Here is a 27,951-nt window from a genome sequence, read left to right as displayed (position 1 = left end):
GGGCAATTTCGCACATCACACCCCCCATTTGCAATAAAGGCTAATTTATGTCGAACCTAAGGGGGGGACTCGGTGATAAAGTGATAGCGATGTACAGTAGGATAGTTATCCAATTCCTTTAGATTTTGATACTTTTATTCACTCACAATTTGATAACCTCAACCAATAACCCTAAAATATCTAAACACTCTCATTCGTATGCTGAATTGGCCCAACAGTTGCTGCCCAGTTTCTATCATGGTTTGATTGACTGTACCCTCCAGCAGTTCATTGGTCCAACATCAAGTCCCCATCAACGGTGTGCCCCTATTACTACACCACCGAAACCATTGCTGACCCAAGCCGAGAGCGACTAACGGTTGCTTTGAGCCTAGCAATCACACAACAGCTTGCTCAAAATTATTGCCAAATTTATCAACTGCCTCTCAGAACCGACCCTCCGCTGTGCCCTAATCGAAATGCGAAGGTTCACACTCCATCTATCACACGCTGCACACGCTTCCACCTTCTACTGTTTCTCCTATCCGTCTCTGGACTTGTCGGCTCTCCTGTCGAAAGTCCGAAGGTAGCTACAGAAAAGGAAAAGCCAGCAACATGCGATTTTACCGGGCACAACAATAAGACGATTTAGTGGGTGGATTGCGTCCGAGGGCAACGCTGGTTAGGTTAGGCAAACGCCAACGATAAGATAGCGTACCGGAGAGAGTGTTTTGGCGATATTTTGCATTGTATGCGAGGCCCCAACATGGACCAAAGCAGCGCTCCGGTAACGCGATCATAACAGCTGACCTCATCCCTTCGGTCGCTCCGGCAAGTAGGTAGTAGCGTGAACTTATCTGTGCTCCGGACACGGGCATTTGCGGTACGGCAGGTCTCAAGCACCGGTAGACCGACACACACATCACGCAGAAAAGAGTGCCCCACGATTATCCCCCGCACTCATCTCGCTCATCTCACTCACCCCCAACTCCATTGTGTACGTGTGTCAATGCGTCAAAGTTGAGGCTGTCAATTTGCTAAGCCGTGCCAGGAAAGCGATGCACATAACAACAACAACATCCCACCCCATTCGTCTGATGGCTGATGGTGGCGGTGGCTTACGTAGATTATAGGAGAAAGTTTCGAATATCGGCAAGCATATGCGCGCACGTCCGTACAGCTTTACTTCTCCGCCGTCTGTCCTTCTCGCCGTAAAACGCGAGAGGTTCGCCCCGGACCGTCGCCGACACAGCCCGCTGCTGTACAGATAATGAGTGGCGTACCACACTTGACTGCCAGCTGGGCGATATTCATGGCACATCATCCAACCGAACCGCGACTCCCGCGATAGCCACCGCCGAGTGTCTGCACAACTATTTGTTTGCGTTTCATCACAACCTCCGGCAACCTCCGACAGGCGCGAGCGTGCGCGCCCGAGACACAGCAGAGGTCCAGTCGCCCCGGCAAGGAGGGACGAGAAGATGGATGTTTTTAATGAGCTTCTGCAGCACCGGCAAGGCAAACGCATAAGACAATGGCGGAGGAATGGTTTCAGGAAAAACCAGTGTCCGCATCGTCAAGCATCGACGGCCGGGAAGAAGAATTGCGTGCGGAAGCAGATGAACCACTTTGCATATTTCGACGATGCATGATTTTCAAAACACAAGAGATATCGCCAACCGACCGATCACAAATTCCGCCATCCACAATCGTCCGGTTTCATCAGCCAGACGGAGGGTCCCGGGATCCCAGGAGCTACCACATCCAGCAGTTTATTTAAAGCACATGCGGCGTTATATTTACGACCATACAGCGTCACGTACGGTCCCTGCGTGAAGTTAAGATAGTTGGAGGCCGTTTTACTTTTTATTACGTGCACCGCACACACACACACACACAGGCGCACTGCACCTGCGCTGAAAATTGATGAGCAGCATATTTCGTTTCATCATCACCAAAGTTCGATGACACGAGTCGCCTGCCTCCAGTTTAACCTAACCTTTTCTTTTCCCCAAAAAAAAAAACACTCCGAATGGCGATACACCTTAAATGTAGATGAACACACATACATTTGTATTGCAAATCGAGATCTTGCGTGGCGTGTGTCCCTTTAATGAGGAACATTATTCAATCTTCACTTCCGTCGTGTACTGATTTTTGCAACTCTTTTTTTATTCGCGCTAACGCGACACTTCAACAATTAATAGACTGCTTTAATTTTATCTCTGGAGTCCATCGCTTTAGACGATCCTGCATCGTGTTCTATCAGCTCCAAGACCGATGAAAATCGTCGTCCAACGATAGGCCACAGACAGATTGGATATCTAACTGGAACTCTCGTACGGGAAGGAGGACTTCGATGAAGATGTGGTCTAGAATTTGGACCATTACTGAGAAAGTGTGTGAGGGAGAGCGACATCACAAAACCGGACAGGAATATAGAAGCTATCCTATGTGTCCCATGGCAGGTCGTTAATTTCCAAGGTTTCCATTTACGCAAAGACTTCCTAAAAGACGACACTGCACAAACACGAAGACGATGACCACAGAAGCATGATGTCTTGAATATCGCACCGGCAAGATCCAGGGTCGTCTGATGGTAATTTTGCACCGTCGGCCGCTGACTCCGGCTATGCGATGACCAGCTGAATGGCCATATTGAAGGGTATCGACTGATAGAACTTGAACCCCTTTTCCCTCTCACGATACCCATCCATATCAGCCGGATTTCTCGGGCAAAGGTATCGTTATGCTTTTTTACCAATTTGCGACAACAGTCGCTTGTTTTCATTTTGTCCATCCCCGGCACAGGCAGGAAAAGACAACTTGGAACAGACATTCTAGCCGATCGCCACCACTGCGTGCCAGACCGGACAAAAAACGTATCCAGTTTCGCGTCAACCATTTCCCCAAAGACAAACCCCGGGGACGGAAAGTCTTTATCGTCATCGAGACGACGCTAAAACACACAGATTATGCGGACTGACTGTTACTCTGGCCGGGCCAGGGCTTTCGTACCCGTAGCAGTTCCCATAGCGCCTCCCTGCACGTCAGTTTATGTCTGGCCTAAAGGGGTTGCGGCTCGATTGCTTTCCCGTGTCGTGCAACACTTAACTCTCCTGCCCTTCCTGTGAAGCCCATCAACGCACGGCGTCAAAGTCGTTCGGCTCAGTCGTCTATTATCGGACCTGCCGCTACACAATCTATATTGCCAACGCTCAAGGTGCTCTTTACTGTCTGGAGGACATTTTCGATTAGAAATCCCTCCGTAAGGGTTGTACACGATTTTGGGCCACCCTTTATAGAGCAGCCAGAGAGACATCACCTCCAGCCGGTTGGCAAATTTGTCGGCACTGTGACAAATCATTCCCCGGATCTCTACCGTGGCCAGACCTTGTCTTGTCGCGGAGTGCGATCGTCAAAGAACGGGAAATAAAGGACGCAAAACGCATAAACGGCTTGAGAATAAAACTTTTCTGCTTTATTAAACGCGAGCCCTTTTTGGTGAGCGTACGATAACATGCAGGAGAAGAAGGTAGCCATAACGTTTTAGAATTCTTTATGAATGCGCATCCACCGTGTCTCGGAAGCTTCAGATTCGCTGCTTATGAACGTAATGCGTGTTCTCTCGGGGGAGGGGGGATGGCAATGGATGTGCCTGGTGGGAAACGCGGCAAACAATCTTCTAACATGTTCCCCAATCTGAGTATATCTGCCCAGTCCAGTGCTAAAAAGAGAAAACGTGGCCTCACACACTCACTAGGTCCACCAGCAGGTCCAACCAAGGCCGGACGGACTACGGGTGCAACATAAAAAGCCATCTCCCCTGCTTCTCTAATACACTCGGCATCATAAAAAGCAAACACTGCGACGAAGAGCTTCCGACCAGATACACTCAAACCTATACGAGCGCCGCGCGGAACATTGCGTCGTCGTGGTTAGAAGCATCCAAAAGAACACCAAAAGACTCTGGTGCCCTTCGACTCTCTAACCACGAATGAAATGATGACAACGCCAACAACGACTGCATCCGGAGCCTGCTTCTTCCTCTGCAGGTCGAGTGTAGCCTCCACTTCTCAGCGCAGATATTCTCCGGACCCATCCAAAGGGCTGCCCTTTGGTGTTACTCTCTCGGCAATAAGAGCTGGATACCCCGCGGCCGAGGCGCAATGCTACCACTCTAGGGCCCCGGCGTTGGCAAGGGCAATGAACGTTGCAATTTGCGTCAGCCAGCGGTTTTTTTCTTTATTATTATTATGTTTGTTTGCTACATACTATTGATATTGCAACTTTTTTTATTTCGTGCCTTTTATTTTTGCTGCTGCTGCTGCTGCCGTTCGGTCGGTCGGTCCGCCGAGCTTAGTGCCGGGCGAGGGATTTTTGTTGCCACACACCACGAGAAGTGTTGGTACACGAAAGGAAAGCATTTACCGTACACAGCTAGAAGCCGTCTACCGAAGACAGTTATTGTATCTGTTTGTTGTACGAAGCAGGTTTGCAGCGAGCTTCTTTTTTCGTTTTGTTTGGTGAGCTTTCTGTTTTACTGCAACAACTATGCTTTCCGTTATCTTTTCTAGGGGTGCCTTCACACTGGATAGCGGGTTTTGTTCAGCCCTTATCGAGGCAGCTACTAGAATCGGATGAACGGTTAGTGCAATCCAGAGCAGCAAGACCTGGCTGTTGCTCTTTCTCTCTCTCTCTGTAGTACAAATCACATCCAGATTAATTAAACAATCGCCACCACGACTTGGCTTCGAGCACTTATTCTTAACCACCTGCACCCTGGATTCTCAATGTCCGAACGAGATAGTAGCATCACTGCTAGTACTTCACCAAACGATGCGCATAAATAAAAAAGGCCGACGAGCTATTCCATTCGTCAATAGCGATGACTTCCACCACGACTCGGCACGCGGTGGAATGGGGAGCAACTTAAAAGAGACGCAACGCGCATACCGAACGCCGTGTGTGTCCGTTGTCTAATTTTAGAAAGCCGCACCAAAAATCGACCTTTCAACCAGCCACCAGTCTTTAATAACCCTAGCCACACAAAACGGCTTCGGTCCAACGTGTCTACGTCCCAAAGTTGCTATTTGCCTAGAATTCTTTTGGTGTGAAATTGCGTACCATGGTTGGCGAATTCTAGACCACTTTTTGCGACTCCATTTTTTTTCCTCTAAGGGACTTCAAGACTTCTCAGCAACGGAACGGAAAACCGGAGAACTCTAGCAGAAAAGCGCTTCGTTGCTTTCGTTGCGGTGCCCAACGTCTTGAGGGCTATAAAATAACAGCACGGCGAAAGTAGCGAGCACGCGATTATGTGTGTGCGTAGTGGTAAAGGACACACCAACAAAAAAAACCCTAGGCTATCCCCGGCCCGCGCCTTCGTTTGTAGTTTGTATTTCGCCGGGGCTCTGACTGGTCACCGTCAAACACGCCCGGCGTTAATTCGTCCCACACGCGCGCGCGCGCGCTCGCTCGCTCGCTCCGAAAGACTTTCCGTAAAAGGCATTCGTAAAACCGCCAAGTGTGTCCTCCAGGCGGAGGACGAGGACAACATCTTTCCCTCTCCGGGCTCGAACTGTCGATTTCTACCGGCCGCGTCGTCACACCGCACTAAAATACATATGCATCACTATCCTTCAACGAGAAGAACTGCTGACTCCTAACACCATTCGGAACGGAACACATATTTAATGGCTCGGACCGTCGCGTTCGTGCCGCACTGATTTACGACCCCCACAGAGCTACACGGGAGGATGACGCTGGTTTTACGACTGCCGAAAGAAGAAAACAGCTTTGCGAAAATAATTATCGCGTACCAACCAAAACAGCGCCAAACATTCTGGTGTGGCAGTGGTTGGTGCTTGGTCACAAAGAGCAATTCTTCAAACGTTCAAGCCTTCCAAAATCATGTTCCTTCTTCTGCGTAGATCGTGTCGTTCAAGTTATCCAGCACCGGCAGGTCAAGAGAAAGCCAAAAAGCCAGCCCCAACTGTTAGAGCTAGCAGCACCGGGGTTTGGTCGTTTTGAGGTTAGAGTTGTGCTCAAGAGACGAGTAATAATTTGCACAAACATTAACATTAACCTACAAAAAACCAAACGTCACCACCTTTCGCACACTAGAGATTGGGGAAATGTTGGGCAAACATTGGCAGGTTCTTGTCAGAACGCGAAAAAATAATCACGCATACACACACACGCACCCTGCAAGTACAGCAAGGGCAGCAAGGCGGTAGTACAGTTATCGTACGCGTACTTAAAACGTCGAGGAAACGATGCTTGTACGACAGCTAATTACCAGCGCATGTAACGAATGCTCTTTCACAGTTTCACAGTGCTCCAAAATTGCTCGCCGACCGAGGGAAAAAATTAATTACACCAGCTAACTGTTATAAAACTGTTATACACTAAACTTTCTGCCGGTAAACCACGGCAGAACAGATTTTGGAGAGTTAACTATCCATGTAATGGCGCTGGTTCAACAACGAATTAACGTTCATGGAGCAACTAAATAGCATTGCATCAACAAAACCCCCCGCACAAGAATATGATTCTGCGATTCTGCACTAGAACATCTGGATCTCCCTTTCGCTTACCTCGTACTGGGCGGACAGGGAGTAGAGCACCTCATGCTGCACCAGCTGGTAGTCACCGTCGGCTCCGCTGCTGGAACGCTTGCTGGAGGTCTGCGTGTTGGCATGACCTCCTCCGGTTGCAACCTTTGAATGTGCCGTCTTGGAGCCGTTTGACGGGGCACCCATAGCCCCGGAAGTTGCAACCGTCGTACCGCCGCCGCCGCCGCCTCCTCCTCCGCTGCTGCCGCTCGGTACTGTGCCGCCGCCGCCGCTGGTTGCACACTCGCCGCAACCACAAACGCCCTCTGCTGTGGATAGGAGAGAAAAAGAGCACACAAACAGAAACGAAAATTACATCACCTCATTAGAATTTATAACACATTCGGAAATCATGATAACCGCCACCGGGAACTTGGGGCTGCTATGGTTTGATTTCGTTTTTATTTCCACCCTCCGAGAAGTTCCGAGTTCTTAATGCTGATTCTGATTCAAGGAAATTGGACCAACGACAAAAAACAAGACGTTTATTCGGCCCACTCGGCCAGATAAGAAATGTCATTAAAACCAGTTTAACTTGAAACGCAGTTTTAAACTATGCTACCATGCAATCCTTTCCCTTTTCGGGCCATATTTTCCATGTTGAACCTGTTGTTCGTTTACGGAGGGGCCTAGTTTGATACGATGTAACAGCGGTCGGGAGGATTTTTTTTTTAACACAAACACTGTTGGGAGCTAGCTCATTAGACTATGAAGAACTACACTAATATTATGTTTAGATGAAGTGTTGGGATAAAGCTGATGATATATTCCGGGTAAATGAACTTCAATGCTCCAAATAAAAGCCGTCTGCCAACTCTGCTCAATAATTTACGATTCAACTCGCTTCTTCCTTGACCTCTTATCACTATTACCCAAGCCATATTTTACGCAACCTCACATTCCTTCGTCGCTAACCGTCTTTAACCACTCATCTTTCGAAAACAATTTATCCTCCCACTAGTTAATTAAGCTCCTTGCTTCAATCCCCATCCAAGGCTCCCACCTAACCACAGCAGAGCAAATTTGCGTGAGCGTGTTAAAAATGAAAACCGATTCAAACGTCCGCCACCCGGCAACCGCGAGACATCCAAGCGAGAGTCCTTGTATATCCGTGAGGGTTAATTCCATGACACCGAGCACGGCATGGAGCAGTCGGGAAGAGAACAACCGCACCCCGTAGTAAGTCAAGCAAAATGCAGGAAACAAAGTTGGGTGGAAAAATTAGTTTATTTATAAAATCGAACCGGTGACGCAAATCGGGTGTCCCCCACACACACACACTGACGCGCGCGCACACCCGTGGTCTTCTGTCTGTTGTTGTTGACGGCGGACTCAAAAGGAAACATCGCTTGTGACGCCAAGAATCAAACGGTGGTGGTGTGGGACAGAAAATTTAACCCTCGCGCCTCCACCGAGTTGGCATGTTTGTCTTTTAATGCCGTAGAAAGACGAGACACTACTTCTTGCCTGCTTTCCTGAAGTCATCGAATGCATTCGATTGAGTTTAATCTTGCGTCCACCTGCATCAGTAAAATTCCAAGCTAATGGTTGATTTTTGGATTCGGTTCATGTAAACAAACGCCAATCACCTGGATTTGTGTTTCATCCCTTGGAATGGGAAATCCATAATACTACACAAGTCCATAATGCTTCAGAAATCGGTACGTACCCTTCCCAACATTCCGACTTTTCCCACGAAGAAATTATTTAAACCCACTTCCAGAACATCGACCAGTTAAGATCGAATCGTGGTTGAAAACAACCCAGACAAGACTCATCTCCGGACGCCGGTAAATATAATCCATCATCCGGTACTTCTGAGCATTGGTGCTGATGATTATATTTTTCCCCATCAGATCAATCAATTTGTCGACAGGCAAAATTTTTGGGGCAATCGATGACTTGAAGTTAGTACAGATATTATTATTAACGGACTAATAATCCGTTACTGCAACACTTTTGAGAATAAATTTATTGGAGATACTCACAGTATTTAATTCTAGATTATTAAGAGCTAAATCTTTAATTTTTTCACTTAAAAAATTGAAAACGACATCTCAAATGACAGCTAATTTTCACATTTTTTTCACGTAACACGCAGCTCTGGAAGCCGAATGAGAAAGTAGCAGCAATACACCTTTTTTCCGATCGATACTTTGCTATTTTAATGGTGACCGGAATGCGGTAACAAATTGCACCGCTGTCTATTAACTCCTTCAGCTCGCTGTTCGAACTCGCACGCTTTCTATCGATAGAGTGACAAGAGTAGTGAAAAAAAGTGGCGACTGACTGAACCGAAAGCTACCGTGTGGAGCAGCGGTAGAAGCAACGAAACAACCACCTTATGCTGCTTGTTTTCATTTTGTCGAAAGAATTAATAACAACACTGTGTCTCTTTGCACATCTGGCTCCATTTTGCTTCTTTCTTTTCTGTTGGCGCTGTACACGAAGAAGAGCGTAGTACACGAAGCTCCAGCTCCATTCCAAACGGGCGGCAACAGAGAATTGCGCCGGTGTGTCAATCAAAATATCATGCCGCTAGTGAGAAGGAACAAAGATCGAACGGGAGCTTTTCGGTTCGATATACGGACCTTTTACGGTAGCAAAATTATAAGCCGCTAAAACGTAGAGAGGCAGAGTATCAGCCAGCCAGTATAAAATCGTCACCTGCACAACGCATCCGGTCCTCTCGGTGATAACTTGCGCACGGAGACGACCTCACCGGGACGGGAGAGAGAGAGAGTGACTGTGGAAAGTGGTAATTAAAAGAAAATTTCATCCGGTGCAAGAGAAAGAGATTTTTTTTACTATTTACCGGCACCTTTCAGTAAATCCTCACCCGTACAACACCTTAATGTCTTGCCCGCTACAGCAGCGCAATATCTGGACACATCGGTGTAACAAGCAGAAATAAATAGCCATCTCAAACGAATTATTCTGACCGGAAAGTTGGAACCGGTTTTGGCTTTCCGTCCAGCAAAAAAAAAAAAAACAGGAGACCTCCAAGTTCATCCTGTTTCTTGAGGATGTGAAGAGGGAGAAAGACCAATAAAAAGGCGACCTTTCTCCAGCGGACGCATATCTCAGTGCTTGGGAAGTCGTGGACGAGACCAGTGGATCAGTGAGGGTCGATTTTTGCAAACGACCACAGAAAGTAGGCCAGCCTGCAGAAAGGCCAGCCTACACAAAATTGAAGTGCAGCACGAGAACACCAACACAAATCAAGCACGTCCACAACTCATTTTAATTTCCTTCATGCCCTTTTACTGAGTCTGTGTCCAGCATTTTCTTCTCTTAACTTTTCGTCTCTGTCTTGTAGATCATTCCATGCCATTGACATATAAAAAGTATATCAAGCAAGCCCCCATTTTTCTTCTCTGCTCCAAAAAATCCACTCAACACATTCGAAATGCAAGTAAATCCCCTTCATCAGAAGCTTACAGCCCATATGGCATATGTCGCTTTCGAAATCACCGGCTGTGTCAGAGGCAACAACATCGACGGTTGTCATTTGCTTATGGAAAAAAGTATGTGCTTATGAAGCATGAATCTTATCGCTTCTCCCCGCTGTGTTGTCACTGCAGACGCGTGACCGATGGGAACGGGGAGAGTTGATGATGTCGCTGAAGAGTGAGTGATTCCCCCCTGCCCCCAGACAACGCCAATCAGGAGGTGGGTTGGGAGGGATTCGCTTTCGCGTATGTCTCCTCCGCACATGTTGCCACCCTGATATGCTACTGATACTCTCCAACCCTCGTCGCTTGTAGTCTGTGGTGCGGTGCTAGCGCGCGCTTCGTTTTCTAATGACCTCTGGCAATTGCGGCGCAATTTCGACGTTCGGCCATGCGAGCAAAACTATATCGCATCGCATCATAAACCACAACCATACACAACGCGACACACAAATGCCACCTTTGCGTACGTTCGAGCATATATAGATGCGCCACAAAGTTGCGTACATATGCCCAGAGGATCCAGATAGAGAGAGAGAGAGAGAGAGAGAGAGAGAGAGAGAGAGAGAGAGAGAGAGAGAGAGTTGGTAGGGTCCTGGTGTGTGCGGAGGGAAGGCAAAGCAAACAGCCAAATAATCATAACCGTTACACCGGGTAATGTCGGGGGGGATGAGACAGCACCACCAGCAGCAGGATGTAAAAAAGTAGGTGATAATAAATCGAATCACTACAGCTACGCAACAACAACAAAAAAGTGCCTCTCACATATTCAACTGTATCAGCAGAACGCTGTATAGCTGTTTTGCCCTAGCCGGTGGGCTTAAAAAAAATCCGAGCATCAACAATTTGAGAACTAAAGTCTCCGTAACGGCGTAAGGCTTGCCCCGAAAAGGGCGCGCGGTGGCATTTGCAGACGAAAATGTGGAGTAATCGAAATGAAAAACATACATCAGCGATTTTACTCAATTTACTGAAGGTGGATTTTTGCCGCTATTCGCGGAATAGAGTCGCACTTCGGTCAACAATCGTCGCTGGAGGTTCTCTGCTTGAGATCATTTCATTTGCTTTTTATGCTCACAATTTTAACGACAGTGTGTTTAATTATTGCAGTGCTTTGAAAACACCCTTGAGATCGTAATTCTGAAGCACCATAAACTCCATCCCGAGCTCATCCCGAGCACGTTCCCGGAAGGCAATCCAAACCCGACAGATAAGTATTAAAAACGGATCAGAAGACTCGACTCGCGAGTCACGCAAAACAAGTTCCAGAGCGAACTATACTAAAAATCCAGATAATCCTTTCATATAATTGTTTAAATATGACAACCAGTACCACATAAACATTTATTACGTAAATGCTTATTCTACTCTACCCTTTCGCTGTACCGGGACATAAGCTCTTTTCCCAAAACCCAACAACACTGTCAGAGATCTTTCTGCAACTAACGTCATCATCATAACACCATTGTTGGACACATATCACCAACAAAAGCGGCAGCGGTTTCGTGCATCTTATAAATAGATATTTTTGCATTATCAAAGCACGCAGATCCATCACAATTAACGTCTTATCATGGCAATCCATGCCACCTACCCTAACCTCTTCTGCTGGAAGCTATTTTTGCACTGAGCAAGTCGCACCAAAGGCACCAAGACCACAAAGCGACAATAAAAAAATATATATATTCACACGTAGCACGTGTGCCTATCTTTCACAAAGAAAGGGAAAATCTACGTAGAAAAGCCCCTGAAGAAATCTATCTCCTTTCCAGAGTAAACTGAAGATCAAACCTAACAATGTCGGTCGTTTGTGTGCAAAAATAGCGCATTGTTGCGAGGAAACCATCAAACCATCAGACAAAAAACGCGCTTCTTCTCTATCGATTATAGAAATATTGATAAACGATAAGTAAGCGCTTCGAGAGGATGGGTTCCCACCAACTCCCAGCCCATTGACATGCACACCCCTTGCCATGACAACAGCCCACCACCAGAACGGAACGGACCTCGGAAGTTTCCTCATACGCGTCAAGGTCATCCACAAGGAAAAACAACGTTACAGGGCAGGCAAACATTTGCTCTAGAGACAGTCAGTCAGTCAGTGGCGCAATAGCACCTCTCCACAGTTCCTCCCAGCTCTCACTCCCTTCCCCCCATCACCATCACCTTTCTATTGTTTGCATGGCGTCTTCCACCCACTAGTGCCAACTGATGAAGGAAAAGCCAGTGAGCAGTGGATGTGAGCCGGATTTACAAGGCGCCTCTCAAACATGATTAAGACTTGACGCAGAACGGTCCCAGCAAACTGACGCGCACACACACACAATCATTGCAAACTTTTTCGTGGAACTGTCAGTCCGAAAAAAACAGCTTTTCCCTTGTGAAAATGGACGCACGCTCGGTACGCTGGATCATCGTTATTTGATTTTCACGACAAGAAAAGAACAGATTGATGAGGCCGACGGAAGTTTGACTTGAATGAACGCGCTCTTCTCTGCCTGGTCGCCACTGCTGGGAATAGGGAAAACGGAAAGCTTCTAAAGAAATCCGCAAAGGACAGACACGCGCACACCGCGACCCTTGGAGCAAATCTCTGTCTGACGGTGCGCTCTTGGTGAAAATTCGCTTCGGTAACGCGAAAATCGTCCTTCGTCTGGTTTTTTGTTTTTTTCTTTTTTTGTTGCAGCATTTCCTTTTCGCCTTGTTCGAAATGTAATATTTTATCCCAAAGTTTACATTACACCGCACCGACGATGACGTCCGACAGTATAAATACACGCGACGACGACGACGTCGAGAGAGGGTGAAAATTTGCCAATTCGGGCGTTGCGTGTAACGAACCGATTTTGTAAGAATACGGCACGCGCTCGATCCCTCACCAGTCTTCCATACATCTTTCTTAGGCGCCACAAGAGCTCGTGGCAACCAAACAACATGCCGACCGTTTGAGAGTCATTCCTTCCCTTGGATTCTTTCCATCCAGAAGGCTTCCTTTACCCGACGACACACGTCTTCCGTGCGCGACTCCCTACACTGCACGCATTATGCTTAGGAAATCATCCGCCCGAAAGGGAGAACCTTCCACTTAGAAATGGCTATATAATGACACTTTAGCCCGAGCACACCTTTGCTATTTGCTTTTACGTTGAAAATAGACGAAAAAAAACACAGAGGCCACATACGTTCGAAACTCAAAACGCATGAACAAAACTCACAAGCCCTGCGCGTGTGTTGTTTGCTGTTGCTACTGCTGCTGCCGGTAGCGCCAATATAATGAACTGAGCTAAAAATAATAATATCCAGCGAAGCAAGAAGACCAACAGCAAAGAACAAGATCAAAATGAAGGAATAACGCCACCGGAAAAGCATCATTTCTTGACGAGAAAAACACCTTTGCTATTTCCTGCGTTGTAAGAAGGAGTTTTCCGCAGAAATTCACGTTCAGGAAAAAAACGACACTTCAATAAACCGCTGGAGAGCGAATGAAAAATGGTCCAAAGCTATTAGGTTTCATCGTGTGTGTGTTATTAAATTATTAGCACCAAAGTACCAGAGGTGAATAAAACAAGAATAGGTTCAAAAACGGGTTTCATAAAACACGTACGATAATGTTTGAAAATAAAATTATCAGAGCAACACTGCGAAAAATGGCTGCTCTTGCATGAATATATCATTAACGTAGGCATTTAACAACAGTACCCTAGAATTGTCACATAGTGTCATAGGTAACGTCCAGACTTCATAACAAGAACATCAAGCTTTCAAATCTCGTTGGATTCGAGTGTGCTATGCAATCAGTGGACGACCAAATTCTACTTAATCTTACCTTAAGAACTTTATTCTGATCTGCAATATGTCTTTATCCAATGACGTAAGACAACCTACAAAACAAAGAATTTAATACGCTATAAACAAAATTTCCCATACCTGACACCTTGGATAAACGTATCTTCCTTCAGCATGAAAAAATATCTTATCTAAAACTGTGTCCCTCCCTCGTCGCTTAAATGCTAACCTCAATGTGTGGCAGCACCTTTTGTCGCTCCCGTCTAAACAAACGATCACACATCCGGACGGCGACGACATTTGGAATTTGTTATTTACTGCAAAGTTTACCGATAATTAATCCGCGTGATACAGACGACCACTACCACCAACCAGCACCACCTGCCCGCTGTGGCTAGCCAACTTTGCCCCTGCACCTGCATCAGACACCACCCCGTCTGTTCTATCGAGGGACTGGTTTTCCTTCAAATTAAATCTCGTTTTACAAGCACGACCACCCTTTCCAATGGGGATATGCAGTAGCAGTGCGGCGGTGGCCTCGTGCGTCTAGAAGGCGCCTCCAGTTAACATTACTGCACCGCGAAGGTTACGGGACCGATGGGAAAAAGTATTGACATTTGTTAACGGCTGCTGTCAAACTACATCTGTCAGATGATCGTTCGAACGAGATCGATAAGAGACGAGCGCTCGGTTTTTGGTTCAGATACGATGACGATATCAGTAAATGAGATATTTTAATTATGTCAAGAGTATGTCGACGCAATTTTGACATATGGCAACTCATTACAACAAGGGATTGATTTCCATTCTTTGTAGAAAATTATACAACTTTGATTGATATATTGAAATATCGAATAACATTCGTGTTTCACGATTACATTTCCATTATGTCTTCGAGCGAAATACGGTGCTATAATTAACAGCTTGTTCAAGGAATTTTATCTACTTGGGCCATACATAATATTGGAAACATCAAATACGCACCCAACGCAACAGCAACGCGCAACAAATATTCATTTCCAGTCCAACGGAAGCATTAGCGAGGGAAGCATCAAATAGCGGCATTGCTTTATACATTTCTGCACATCCGGGGAGCGATCGCAAAGCACTCGCACCGGGAAAACCCGGGGGGATGAGATGATGTTGTTTTGATGCTTGTGTGAATTATGGAAAATTTGAAATCTGATACATTTTCATTTCGTTCCCGCTTCGCCAGCACACATCCAATTTCGGTGCTGAAGCCGCTTTTATGCTTCAGCCACTAACTGAAGCCTTGCTCCGACTTTATGCTTCACCGAGAAGGCGCAATGATGGTGCTGGTGGAATTAAACTATTTCCAAATGCGGCGAACGTTTATTAGCACCTTTCGCTGTACCGTAGCGCGGCCGGAGTGAAACGATGGTTTTCAGATAATTCAACCATATAGCTGTCAGTGTAAAGGTATCCGTTGCTATGTATCCGCCAGGTATGTAGGCACTTTTCACTCGAATCCGGCTCCTAACGCATATCTCGGGCGTGAGTTACAATTAATCGCGAACGAATGGATCTGCACACACACACACCTCCTACTCGCTCACGTGTTGTGCACGTTCGTCCCTATTTCGACGTGGGTTCAATTGATGGGCTGCGCAGAAAAAAAGCTTAGACGGTGTACAGTTACAGTCCAGACTTTGCTGCAAAACAGCTCTACGATTTACTTATCGTTGTAATATATTTATTACAACCGGTACAGGCAAAACAATCACGTCCGAAGGAACAAACACATTCCAGTTTCTTCAGCTTCTAAGCTCAACACACGAACACACGAACTCACACAGAAACCGCAAGCAGAGGCGTTGGGAAAAAAGGCTTTCTCCTTTTCCCGAAGAACTTTGGCTTGTGCGTTGCTTTCCAGAAAGTGCGTGGGTACGACGCGCGATGATGCTGGTGTGAAATATATATTGTGGTGTCATGTCTAACCAACGGTGTGTGCGCACGCCCTAGTATTGAAATTATTTTACAAACATCTTTGCTTACGGCACTGGAAAAGAAAGAGCGTCATTTGACACGCATTATCTGTTTTCCCCACACAGCTTGGACCTCAGTAATGCTGCGTCCCCGGTTGGCAGCGAACGAGAGATACGGAGCAACGGTTTTAACCGGTATTAACCAACCAACAATTGACGGCGATGCTCGTGGTGCCTAACCGTTCCTGGACGCAATCTCAACTCGGCAAGAACCCAGGCGTTGTGCGCGCCTACATAGAGACCTTCGGTTCGAAACCAGACAGACGAGAAACCCAGATTGCACCAAGCGCAATTATTCTCTGCTTTCTTCTCCCATTAAGTGACACAATTATGGGAGTTATGGACACCCATATGCAATGTGATGTCTGTGCCTGTTGGAAGGCTGTTCCCTGACTTGAATGAGTCGAGTTCCCTATGTCCCGACCAATGCAGCAAGATATCAATGAAAGATGAATCTCTGTTTACTGTTTCTTGTCAGGAATGTGACTTCCCGATCAAGTACCCAGTAGATGTATCTATGAGGTAACACCAGTCACAAAACACCTGTTTGGATTAAAAGAACCTAACCCAAGAGCAAAACATATAGGGCTCCAAATTGAACGCCATTGACGAGTCTTCAATATCAGGTTTAGCTTTATCGAAAAACAACTACAACAACAACCGGAGGACATCGACAGCCGACAGACATTAACATAACCTCTACAAACTGGTGTGGCACGTTCAAGCCACAATTCTGCAGAGGACACACGTCTTGTTGACAGCTAATGAGCCAATAAGCGCCATTGAAACAAAAACACAAAATCAATCCAACATACCAGGAGACCACTACTACCCGGGGGGCTCGGCAGACCTCGGCGCTGCCGCTTTTATTGAAGGCAACCCGTTGACGTTGCCCTTCGGCGCCATACCTGAAGTAGCGACTGACCGTTGCTGTCGGTTAGTGTCAAACGTGACAAATTGACCGTCGCTAGGCAAATTCACTGCAATCGCACTCGCTAATTGCACCTGATTCAAAAGCCGATCATGATAATTTTTAGCTCACCATCCTCCTCCGTAGACAGCAGAGGCGGGCAGGCAAATGTGCACCATAAAGCCAAATGCAGAATCATATAAATAACGGACCGCTGAAAGCCTTCTGGTGCGTGCGCCTCAGGGTCGGAGGATTTATAATCGAAGCTCATCAACAGCAGTACAACATCGGGGCCATCGAGGGGCCACCAGGTGTACGTGGACACGTATCTGAGGGGATACGAACGATGCAGCAAGCGACACAGCCGCTAATGAAAGCAATAATATTGCGTAGGCAAACCTGATGTTGTGTTTATTATTGAAATCTGCGCGATAGTAACTAGAAGCCAGCGTTGCCCAGGCCAGGACCAGCAGAGTACGTGTACGATTCTATCTCATGGTAACAGAAACTTGTTCTCAGATTTTCTCTCTCCCATTTACGGCGACTTTATCCTATAAGGTTGTATGGATGCGGGTGCGGGTTCTAGATGGTAGAGATGTTGGTGACAAAGCTCCCACCTAGAACACGATTTAAAACGCTCACCTTACGCTCAACGTATCCACATTCTTTTACTGTGATCGAGAGATCTGCACAAGATCCCAACATCTGTCACTAGTTTATGCTTCACGGAGTAAGCGTATGCGATCTCGCTTGTAATATTAGAATAGATTGGCAACGCACCACCAACAGAACAACCCTCGATTATTCACTCGTCTAGCTGAACAAAATGCAAATAATCGCCAAGTCATTCCGTACGGCCCGAGGTCGGTTAACGTCTACGTACGAACATCTTCCGCGCGACAGCGAAAGATATGAGCAACGATGGCGACTCGCCCAAAATAAATCGAAACGAAGACAAGACACACCACCACCGAATTGACTGGCAGTCATATAAATGCTGCAATGTCACAGTTCCTTCCCTATCTTTTCGGTTCGCGAAATCGCACCAAGGAGTGCACACAAACACACAAATAGGATCATCAAATCACCATAATCTTCATGAGCTCAGCAGAACGTACGTACCCCGCGCCGAATGGCCTCAGCGAATGGTGAAGTTTCGCTCCACGCCAGCTGACAGTGACAAATGAAGGATCACATTTTTCGATCCATTCCGGCCGGTGAGTCATCAACCGACGACATCATTCAATGTAATATCTTCCTGGGTACGTGTCTACGCCCACGTGCCTCTCACAGTGCGGCTACAGGTGCGCGGAATGCAATTAATAATTAGATTGGAAGAATAAAGTGCTACACGTCGCGGTCCGACCTTCTCTGCCCAACGCTCCTCCCAAAAAAACGGGCTTGATGAATTTACATTACTGCTAAAAGCGACACGCTCAGTTAAACTAACTACATACAATCTGCCACTATTACGAAAGCTCTTTAGATAAGCGTCGTTCATTCTCTATCCTCAAATCAGCAGTAAGTCACGGATTCCGACCTCCCAGACATTAGCCAGTACACTTCAAAACAGTCGTCTTCACACCTTACCTGCAAAAGAAAAAAAGACAGATACGAACAAACTGATTAATTATTTATACTCCTTTGGTGGGCGCACCACTAGCATTAGTGTTAGAAATTCGAAACGTTGAAAGAAAGATTAATGAGAAATAAAGTACATCGCACAAACGTGTACGAGGTAAAATGGGCAAATAAAGCATAAATCTACACCAAACAAAAATTGAAATCACTGCTTGTCAAAATAGAAAATCGGATATCACACCTCAGCCAACCACCAAAGCGGGGAAAACAAAGTCGCCCAGCTTTGTTGGCACCCGGGGGGAAAACTCGGACCGGCGCACCAACTGGCGCACACAATATTGAATTATTCATAGGAAATTGAACAAAATATTGTTTTGCCGAGATTCGCTTCGTTTCCATCTTTGTGTGCTTCATTTATTTGCCTTCTTCCCTTCTTCAGATCGTGTGTCCTCGGTCTGGTGCCTCACAGGACATCTTCCCAATGTTGATGAGGCCCGCTGCTAGCAGCGCACAGAAATAGACTTCTTACCAGGGGGCAAATTACATTTATATTACCTCCGTTGCAACCAGTAGCTCGAAACCAGCTCACCTGAGCACTCCTGTCCACAGTTTATCAATACCCCCTCTTTTTGCCATGGTTCACAAAGACCAGAGAATCTGACCCTGACTGACGCCGCGGCTCGCACACATTCGTCGAGTGTGCCCAGCGTTAGTAACAGACTCTAATTTCCTGTCACTTCCGGACGGGCTACAGCTTCCTGCTTCTACATACACACCCTTACAGACACACGCTCCAGCGGTGTGCATTGCGCAACAAGTGCACACGCAACCTTGCACTTTACCTTTTCGCAGGATGTCACATCGTCAACAGACCTTCGACAACTGCGAACCTGCCCCTGCACATCTCCGACTACTCCTTGGGGGAATTTAAATGGAAACACGGTCTGGATGTTCCACCAGGGTACGGCGTCAATCAAAGGTCTGCAGCAGTATACCACACACACACACACACACACACACACACCATCCTTCCGCCGTGTAACGAAGCGTTGTGTCAAGGGCAACTCACGGTGAACCATCACACCGTCGTTGTTATACAATCGGCCTTTGCATCCTCTTTTTAGATGCTGGTTTACGATTGCATCGAAGGACACAAACGCTCAAACATATCGGCTTGCTACAATGTAATTCTCGAGAGTAACAAATAAGGACACAAAACGCACATATCTTGTATGCATATTTCCACGAACTTCGAAGGACAAATATTGAATGCAATTGTGTTTGTGTGTGGTGTGTTTCAAGACTAACAATATGGACCTAATATTCTGTGTCCCGATTGATGCAGGGAGCAAGTTTCTGGTACTACATAATCAAATTTCCCACGTATTGGTTCCGTCCAAGCGATCCAGGGTTTTAGCAAGAATTTCATCCTGCATGTAGATGTTGTGTCTCATTAAGACGTTACACGGTACATCTGCATCTATACCAATAATAACTTCAATTTTTGTCCAAATCCGTTCACCGAATATCAAATGGACACTTAATCATACGGGAGCCTCTGACTGCCATTAGCCAATGCAATAAATTTATCCTCCATAACTCCTCCCTTTCTTGACGTAAACGATCGAAAAAAGGGTTCCTGTCTAAAAATCAGACTTCACACACTAAAGCGTCCATAAATCTATCGGCATGTTTGTAACGCAGGCCGCTCACAGACCAGAGCCTCGATCACGAAGAAACAAAGAGATGACAAAGCTGGTTGTGCCTTGCCTACTTTCCCTACACCCTTCTTCTACTTTTTTCTTCGCGCATTGTAACGCAGGGAACGTGATTTATGTGTTGTGCTAGAAATGAACCTTTCTCCAACGAGCTGGATGATAAATTCATTCTAATCATTCAAGATCGTATTACAGCTTGTCTGGCCGGCCCGTGGTTCCTCGAGCTTACAAGACTCGCCCCACGTTTCGTTAAGTTAAACCCTTCTCTTTGGCGCCCAAAAGCGCTCTCAAGCGTGAAAATTCCAATTCCTCGACAAAAGAGTGCAAAGGCGTTATTTTAACGCGATTTCCAGTTAAAAAAAAAGACACAGTTTCAACCATTCACACAAACCGTCTTGGAATCGCCAAAAGCTCGAACTTATTCCTTTTCCGGACAAATAATCATAGTCAACAAGATCCCTTATCATCATTATTTCGACTGGCTCGCCATCACCCGGGACCACCCGGAGAAAGGTCGTCAGTTCAGGGTGCTGCTGGATAACATTGTTGATTGCTTTCCTTTACTGATAATGAATTCCCGATAATACAAAGCACCCGAGCGCGTACGGTAACCTCAAAAAAGGGTTAGATAATGAAATGGCGCAGTGTTCCCGGACGGACCGCCGGCGTCGTAAGGGACCGAAACAAAATGCTACAAAATGAAACCGGGCTTTATATTTAGAGGATTCACACGCTTCAGCTTCATCATTCGGTGTAAACATCAAACGTAACCCACGCGAAGGACGCCGACCAAGGAAAGAAAAACATCTAACCCAACGAAGGAAAAGTCGATTTGTTTTTTTTTTTTGTGGGGAAAATTATTATTTTCTTCATGGTTTTCCGAAGGATAATTGAAAACCCATCCGTACGGACCCAAGAGCATGGGGGCGGCGTGTTAGTTTTCATTAATGTTTTCCACGGCTATAAGTGTTCGAGAGATAAGTTTCACCAAGGAAAATGCGATCCATTGTTGCCCCGGTGCTGGTGTAGAGAATCGAAGCGCAAATATGTGTGTTATGAACTGTTTCTCACAGCAAGAATTGTTGCTATCGTTTTACGATTTGGATTTGTTTCGCTCATTTCATCATTATCTCTTTCTCGCAGCACCGCATCGCCGGGGTTTTGGTGTATTGGTGTACGTGGGCTAGTGTGTGATTTATTTCCACCGAGGAAGAATATATTTCCCGCTTCGATTTTCACCAGGACGCGCGGCGCTGCCCCCTTTTTCCCGGCCTTTTCGGGTTATTTATGTATTTATTCGAGTAACAAGCGCGTTGCGCTACAATCGTAAATCATACACACTCATCGGGTGCTGAACCAAGGCATCAATACTGACACACTGCCTGGCAACACCGGCAACACTAACTGCGACGTGTAATCCGCCAGGCCCCAGCCGACTTCCCTGCTATTGCGGCACAGACCCGTTGTTGCTTGGCGGTGCACCATCTCTCATATGTTGTTATTTTTATAGGAATGCGAGCAACTCCCGGCATCCCACCCCTAAGACACACACACACAGAAACCCACGCATATTAAAGTTCGCATCACCCTTATTTTTTTATCGCTCTCTCTATCGGTCATTGCTTTGGAGGAGAGATATGCTCCAAGCTGTCCATATACTGCGTTGTTTTCCACGCTACAATTCCCTGCAAGCGCGTCATGCTCATCTCGCTGTTTTTTTGCAACATCAACATGGTATAGTTTCGCTGCAAAATTGTTCACTTGTCTTAACAATTCATTATTATAATGAAGCTAATAAAGCAGGTGTCGTATTGAGCAGAAAAAACAAGGTCGTGTACGATTTCCACGGTACCATTTTCCGAGTGACAGTAACTTTTTCGCTTCATGTTACTGAATTTTAATCAATTCAAAATGATACAATAGTTTTTAAAATAGCTGTAAATAAGTTTGAATTAACTCTTTTGAAATATGATCATTTTACAAGTCTTCAACAGTCAAGAAAATCTCGAACTGTTAGGGAAAACTATTTGCAATTAAAATTTCCCCATTTCAGAAACATTGTATGCTTTCCGACTGTGCATCTCTTGATTTCTCACTCTAATTGCTCGTGAACTATGCTACAGTGTACTACCTACAAGCCTGTATAAATAGAAGTCCTGGCTTCAAGCATGCAACACTGCACACCCTCTCGCACGACTAATCTGTCCGGCACTCGACTCGACCATGGTGACGATCCCCGATGCTGCTGCATTTTAGTACCGTGCCGAAAACCGCCCCCCGAACGTTGACCGTCTCAAATTTCGTTTCTCCGAATTCAATTCACCCGCCCAGGCCATGAATTGAGGCTGTCGGACTGCTTTTCTGTGCTGTGGCGTTTGCGGTTCAACAGACGCTTGCCAATCACATCTCAATTGCAATTTGCAACACCGAACCATTGCATAAACAAGCTCGACCAATAATTGTTATCCCTTTTCAAAGATTCAGTCCAAACCGGCAGCATTCAAAAAGCTCTTTTCTATCGTCTATCGCCGACGAGCAGTCCGATGGCAGAGTGGTAGTGGTAGTAGGTCCTTGATACGACAGGGTAGTATTTCAAATCCCATCTAGATCTAGCTTTAAACTACGAGACTTTTGAGTGAAGGTAGATAGAAATGGAAAATCAAAAGCTCCCTAAGATTTTCCAATGGAAAATAGCGATGTTGTTACCACTTTGAGAAGAATATTTAAATGTGAAGTCAATTCTATTGAGTTCAGCCAGAGGCAGCCATTTCATCTTTGAGACCCCCAGCAACTCACTTTCACACGAGCTATTATACTCTCACACTTATTTTGATAAACATAACCTATCAATCAATAATGTAATTCACGTACTCACGCACACTACCACGACCTACGATTCAACCTGCTGCGTTCGACCTTACTGTGTCATGGGAACTCGCATTAAACACCTTCACAGACAACACACGCTCGGTTGGCCCAGAGACCGTTCGGTTCGTGTAACGTCCGAGCTTATCGAAAACCGATTCGATAGGGTTTAATTAAGTTAGACACAAACACACACGCTCACACACACACATCCAGCACACGTCAACCTCTTACATGTGGGTGATTGTCAATTACCCAGAGGTTAGTAGTCGGGAAACCCCCAAAACATAGCAACAACAACTACGCCACGAAAAGGATTCAGGTTCGATTTTACATAAAACAACCGACGTTCATGATTGAAGCCACTGAATGGTATCAATTTGTACGCCGCCCGCTTCAATCCAATCCAACCGGCGTCGTCGTCGCGTCTTTTTGTCCGCTGCGCTCTCGAAAAGCAACCGAACTGCTTGCGGGAAAAGGATGAAAAGGAAGATTAGTGGAGCATGGGGACTGAAATTTTGTTTCGATAACCAAACCACACAGTGCAGGGGAGGATGGGTGCTGTGGGTGGATTTTTCGTACAAATCCGATATTCCAAATTGGATTTGCCAAATGCTATTATTTCACCTTCGCTTCAATCCGTACCAAAACGGGAAAAAAGGCGCTGGAGGAGCATCATTTTGCTATTTTTGCTAGAAAGCAGTAGTCGGCAGCAATGCAGCCGAAAATTGGAAACCTATTTGCCAAAACTGGGAAAGAGGGAGAGTTTCCCAAATATGAGACACAGAATACTCACACACGGTAAGAACTACACACATTATGTGGGTACAATGTTACAAAAAGTGACACATTTTTCCATACGCCCCATGAAGCACCGGGAGCTGTGAGAGCAGGAAAAACGGAATGAAACATCAATATACAGAAAATACACACACATTCACACACATGGGCACATGATGAGGACCTCTACTCAACTGTTCCCGGCACTTTTGCTTCGCATGTCAATCATGCGTGACGGAAAAATTATTCCACGCTCTTGCACAATTATTTGTGCCAGTGGGAAAATCGCGCGCACACACACACGCACGCATGGCACACATGGCCCGCAGGCTAGCTCGGGAAAGGGGAGAAGGAAAATGGTAGGGAATACACGGTACGCATTTCCTCAGATTCAAAACGCCAATACCGATTGGCACCGTTGCCGGTCGACAAAAACAAACCGACAGTGTGTGTTGGCGGAGTGATTTCTCGTTAGTGACAATCAAAAACGACAACCCTTACCCCGCGCCGTGTTGGAAGTCAATAAATGGGACGGCTGGCGAACGGGAACGGGCTTGGGAACGATCAACAAGGTGGCACTTTTAAAAGGGCAAAATGCATAATATGACGGACACTTGCCACGGTTGATCAAAGAGCTTGTCAGAAGCGAGCGTGTAAAATTGGAAAAACTCAAGCTGGTTCGTTGAAATGTTGGGTTACAGGAAAAACAAAAGTTGTCCGGTTCAGTAAGAAAGGTAGTCCAAAAGTCCAACCAGTGTCCAAGAGTGTCACGCTCTTAGGTCGTGTCCACCCGAAAGCTTACAATGCGATTTTGACACCTGTTCGAGGCGTTAATTTTGCTCGATCTTTCGAAAATCTAACAGAAAATTCCGTGGACTCTAGCCCCCAAATCATGTCAAGTATCCATCTATACAGTTCACTAACAAATGCAGGGGACGCACAATTCCTGGTTTAGCTTGAGACTCTATAGTATAAGCTCTACGACTTGCAATGCAATGATACATTGCTATGCGAATGAAAGAGCTCTCGTGTAGACAAGGCCTTACAGGGTTTTACGGGTCATTTTAAAATGTCAACAGTATTTTCCATCCTGCGCGTGACAGATTTCATATCAATATCTATAACATCAACAATTTTGTCCAAAGGGTCACAAATAGTCCTCTCGACAAGAACAAAATGATCCAGTCATTTATAAACTTCATGCATAACTCTGCACAAACGCTTTGTAGCATTTAATTTGCGTTGAACTAGAACTCATTTGCTTGCACAACTGCGATATAAAAAAATATCAACTTGTTCACATCTTATCCACAAAAGAAAACTTAAATTCATTTCAATTTTCTACAGCAATGCTCCCATTTTCCTAAGCTCCTTTTTAACCTAAGCCATCGCATCTCCTGGTATCGCCGCACCAAGCACACGAAAAGAAAGTGCTGTGATTTAGGGTATCCTTATCATCAAAACAACGCCAGCTGCAATCGTTTTCCTTAACAAGTTTGGCATCATCTTGTCTCGGTGTGATGGTGCAAACCTAAGGCGAAACTAACAAAGAACCATTTCCCTTCACTTTCCGCCCGTCTGGTGAAAATTGCCCATCCGTGCATAACCAGTAGAGTGATTTGCGGAGAGCGGAGGAACCCTTTTTTTCCCCCCTAGACGGGATGATAATGATTGCCACCAACCAGCGTCGGGCGCTACTTCGTCTCCCGGCCCAGATCTTGCGCTCGGAACCAGTTGACGTCATTCGACAGCAGGAAAATTCCCATTGTCTCTTGATGTTTCACCCCGAAACAAGGGAAGCGGCACAGCGGATCCCTATCAACGCCAGAAATGGCCGACAGAAAACAACAAAACATGTGCTTCATAATGCGAATGAGCTGGCCTCTTATCTCTTTCTCTCGTCCAAGAGCGTACCTTATCCTCAACCGTGCCATACAGCGCGCCACAGCAGCCGGCGAAAGTCACTGCGGAAAAACCGGAAGACCAGCAACCAGCCGACGAGGAGGAAAATCCAACCGTTTGCTGTGCGCGTCCCAAAAAGGAAATAGTTGCCGGTTTCAAGGGGTTTTCCCGCTTTGATTTAACGCTTTTGACGCTAGTCACAAAGGAAATCCTCCCTGCTCAGGATTCCCGAAATTGAGAGCGATTGCGTGTGTATGAGAGAGAGAGAAAAATAGAAGGCTTGCAGTCCAAAACAAAAACATCCACCAAAGAAGACGAAGTCCTGTTCCCAAATTCGCCACTAACTTCCCGCTCACAGTTCGCTCTCGCACAACGAAAAACTTCCTGAGAGTATCCTTTTTTATTTGACGCCGGTTGTTGAAAATCTGGGAAAACCCACCCTTGCATGACTCACCGACACAAGTATGTTCGAGTGCAATTTGGCATTCCTTTTATCTGCTCCCCGCTGTTGTCCCTTCGCTTCTCCCTTTCTCCTGCGCACTACTGTTCGGAACGGTCCTTATTTCACATTCTCACGCAGTTTGCAGTTAACAAAGCCTGTCCATTTTAATTCCGTAGGTCCTAGCATTTCCCTCCGAAACGTAAAAGAAAGGATCTCATGTGAAGCCGGCTTTGTGTGATTTTTTGGCTGATTCGTGAAAATCCCTGGCCCCTGGTGCGAAAACTGGACAATGAGCCATTTATATGAGACTAGTTCGGCTTTGTTCCATCGCGCCGAGTCGTTTTTGCTCGATTGGTGGGATTCTAAATCATCCAATTTCCCACCACTTTACTACCAGCCACACAGCGCGTCAGTGCGACAGTTTTTGAGTTTTCCACATCATACTCGGACGAGGTTGAGTGATTTTATTCTGGAGCGTGGACTTAATGTTCTGCCGAATTTCATTTTAAACACATTTCCTTCTTTTTCGCAATAAATTCGTTATTTACTAAATAAAAACCTACACGTGCGCTATGAACCCCGTTCGTAAACTTACTTCAACTTCTTAAGAACCAGCAGCAAAAGCATCATAAGATGTCTGGATTCTGAAGAACGTTAAGAAAAATAGCAATAATTAGCAAGAAAAAGGAACCTATACAATGGAACAAAGAAGTGCTTATGTTCTTTGCGCTGCATTCTACCAAAAGCTTTCGGCGATTGATGAATAACACGAAATGGGCGTTTGGAGCACAAGCAACTCTTATATTGTAGCCGAGTAGGTACTCGTTGGTACAACGTACTTTTCCTTAAGGAGGTAATTTATGAGCCAAACGATCGCCGGTACAAGGAATGCAGCCTCTCGAATTTCTAATTACACCTTCTCATACATCCATATTCTCGGTGGTTACTAGTAAGCCCCGCAAACCTTTCCACAATCAATGTACGAATAACTGGTTTTTACTCCCAAGATGTAAATGATAATTGTATTCCTCTGATAAAAAATGAGACATAGAACCAATTTTGACCAAAGCATTCTTCTTTCAACTGTAAGTGGAATTAAATTACAGCATGGAGTAATGCTACCCAAAACTTCTGGAGCATAACACGCGTGCACAATAAAACATTACAAACACGGCCGGAAGAAGGACAATTTAATCGAAGTTTGAATTGTAATGGACATAAGCACACACACACATACACCTCCCTAACCACTGAAGCGTGTAGAAAAGGTGAACAGCGATTTCACACCAAACGAATCATTGCAAGCACAATTCGATCACTCCAAACAACAACAAAACTGAAGCAGAGCAAAAACGATACGATTTCTCGATCAGCTCTTGAGCTGCACATACTGTTGTTGTTGCTGCTGCTACTACTGTGGGCCATTTATTTTCCCGTCACGCTATTTTGACACGCACTCCTGCCTCTTTTGGCCTTGAAAATTCGATTGTGCTAAAGGCGAACCCATCCAATCCAACTAGTTCATCCCAAAAAACACGCCCACTACTAAAAATTGCGAACGCGTTACAACCCGCATATCTCATCAAGCAGTTGGCCCCCAGATAGCGGCTTCAAAAATCCAGTCCATGGAGCTTCACCGGTAAAATGGTGACAAAATTGTTAGGGTGAAGGATCAACTCGCGAACTAGCACCGCAAGCAGCACGCACAACGTCCATGTCCTCTAGAAGTCAGCTCAAAGCCTAGGGAAACTCATCCATCTTCTTCGTCCCGGGCAAACAGCCCGAGACAGCAGCCGAGCTAATTGATCGCAAGCTGTAATCTACACGCGTAATTCGTTAATGGTTACGCAAGAAGCGTGAGAGGCCACGAGACAATGACCAAACAACGCAAAATGAAGGTCAAATTTCAGAAC

General features: G+C 45.9%; 1 protein-coding gene across 8 annotated transcripts in view; it reads right to left on the bottom strand.

Moving 5' to 3' along the window:
* Positions 1–27,951, bottom strand: part of LOC118510094 (hornerin) — a 66,985-nt gene that overhangs the window by 20,629 nt on the left and 18,405 nt on the right. For 7 of the 8 annotated variants that reach the window (XM_036051515.1, XM_036051512.1, XM_036051513.1 and 4 more), the window contains one exon: positions 6,579–6,865. In XM_036051515.1, coding sequence (XP_035907408.1) covers positions 6,579–6,743 — 165 coding nt within the window. In that variant the 5' untranslated portion in view covers positions 6,744–6,865. The remainder of the gene's footprint in view (positions 1–6,578; positions 6,866–27,951) is intronic. The other variant, XM_036051511.1, reaches the window with a different exon arrangement.

This window comes from Anopheles stephensi, chromosome 3 (assembly GCF_013141755.1).
Source record: "Anopheles stephensi strain Indian chromosome 3, UCI_ANSTEP_V1.0, whole genome shotgun sequence".
Taxonomy (NCBI): Eukaryota; Metazoa; Arthropoda; class Insecta; order Diptera; family Culicidae; genus Anopheles; species Anopheles stephensi.
The sequence above is the reverse complement of the archived record's forward strand: the minus strand, read 5'-3'. Positions and strand labels throughout refer to the sequence as shown.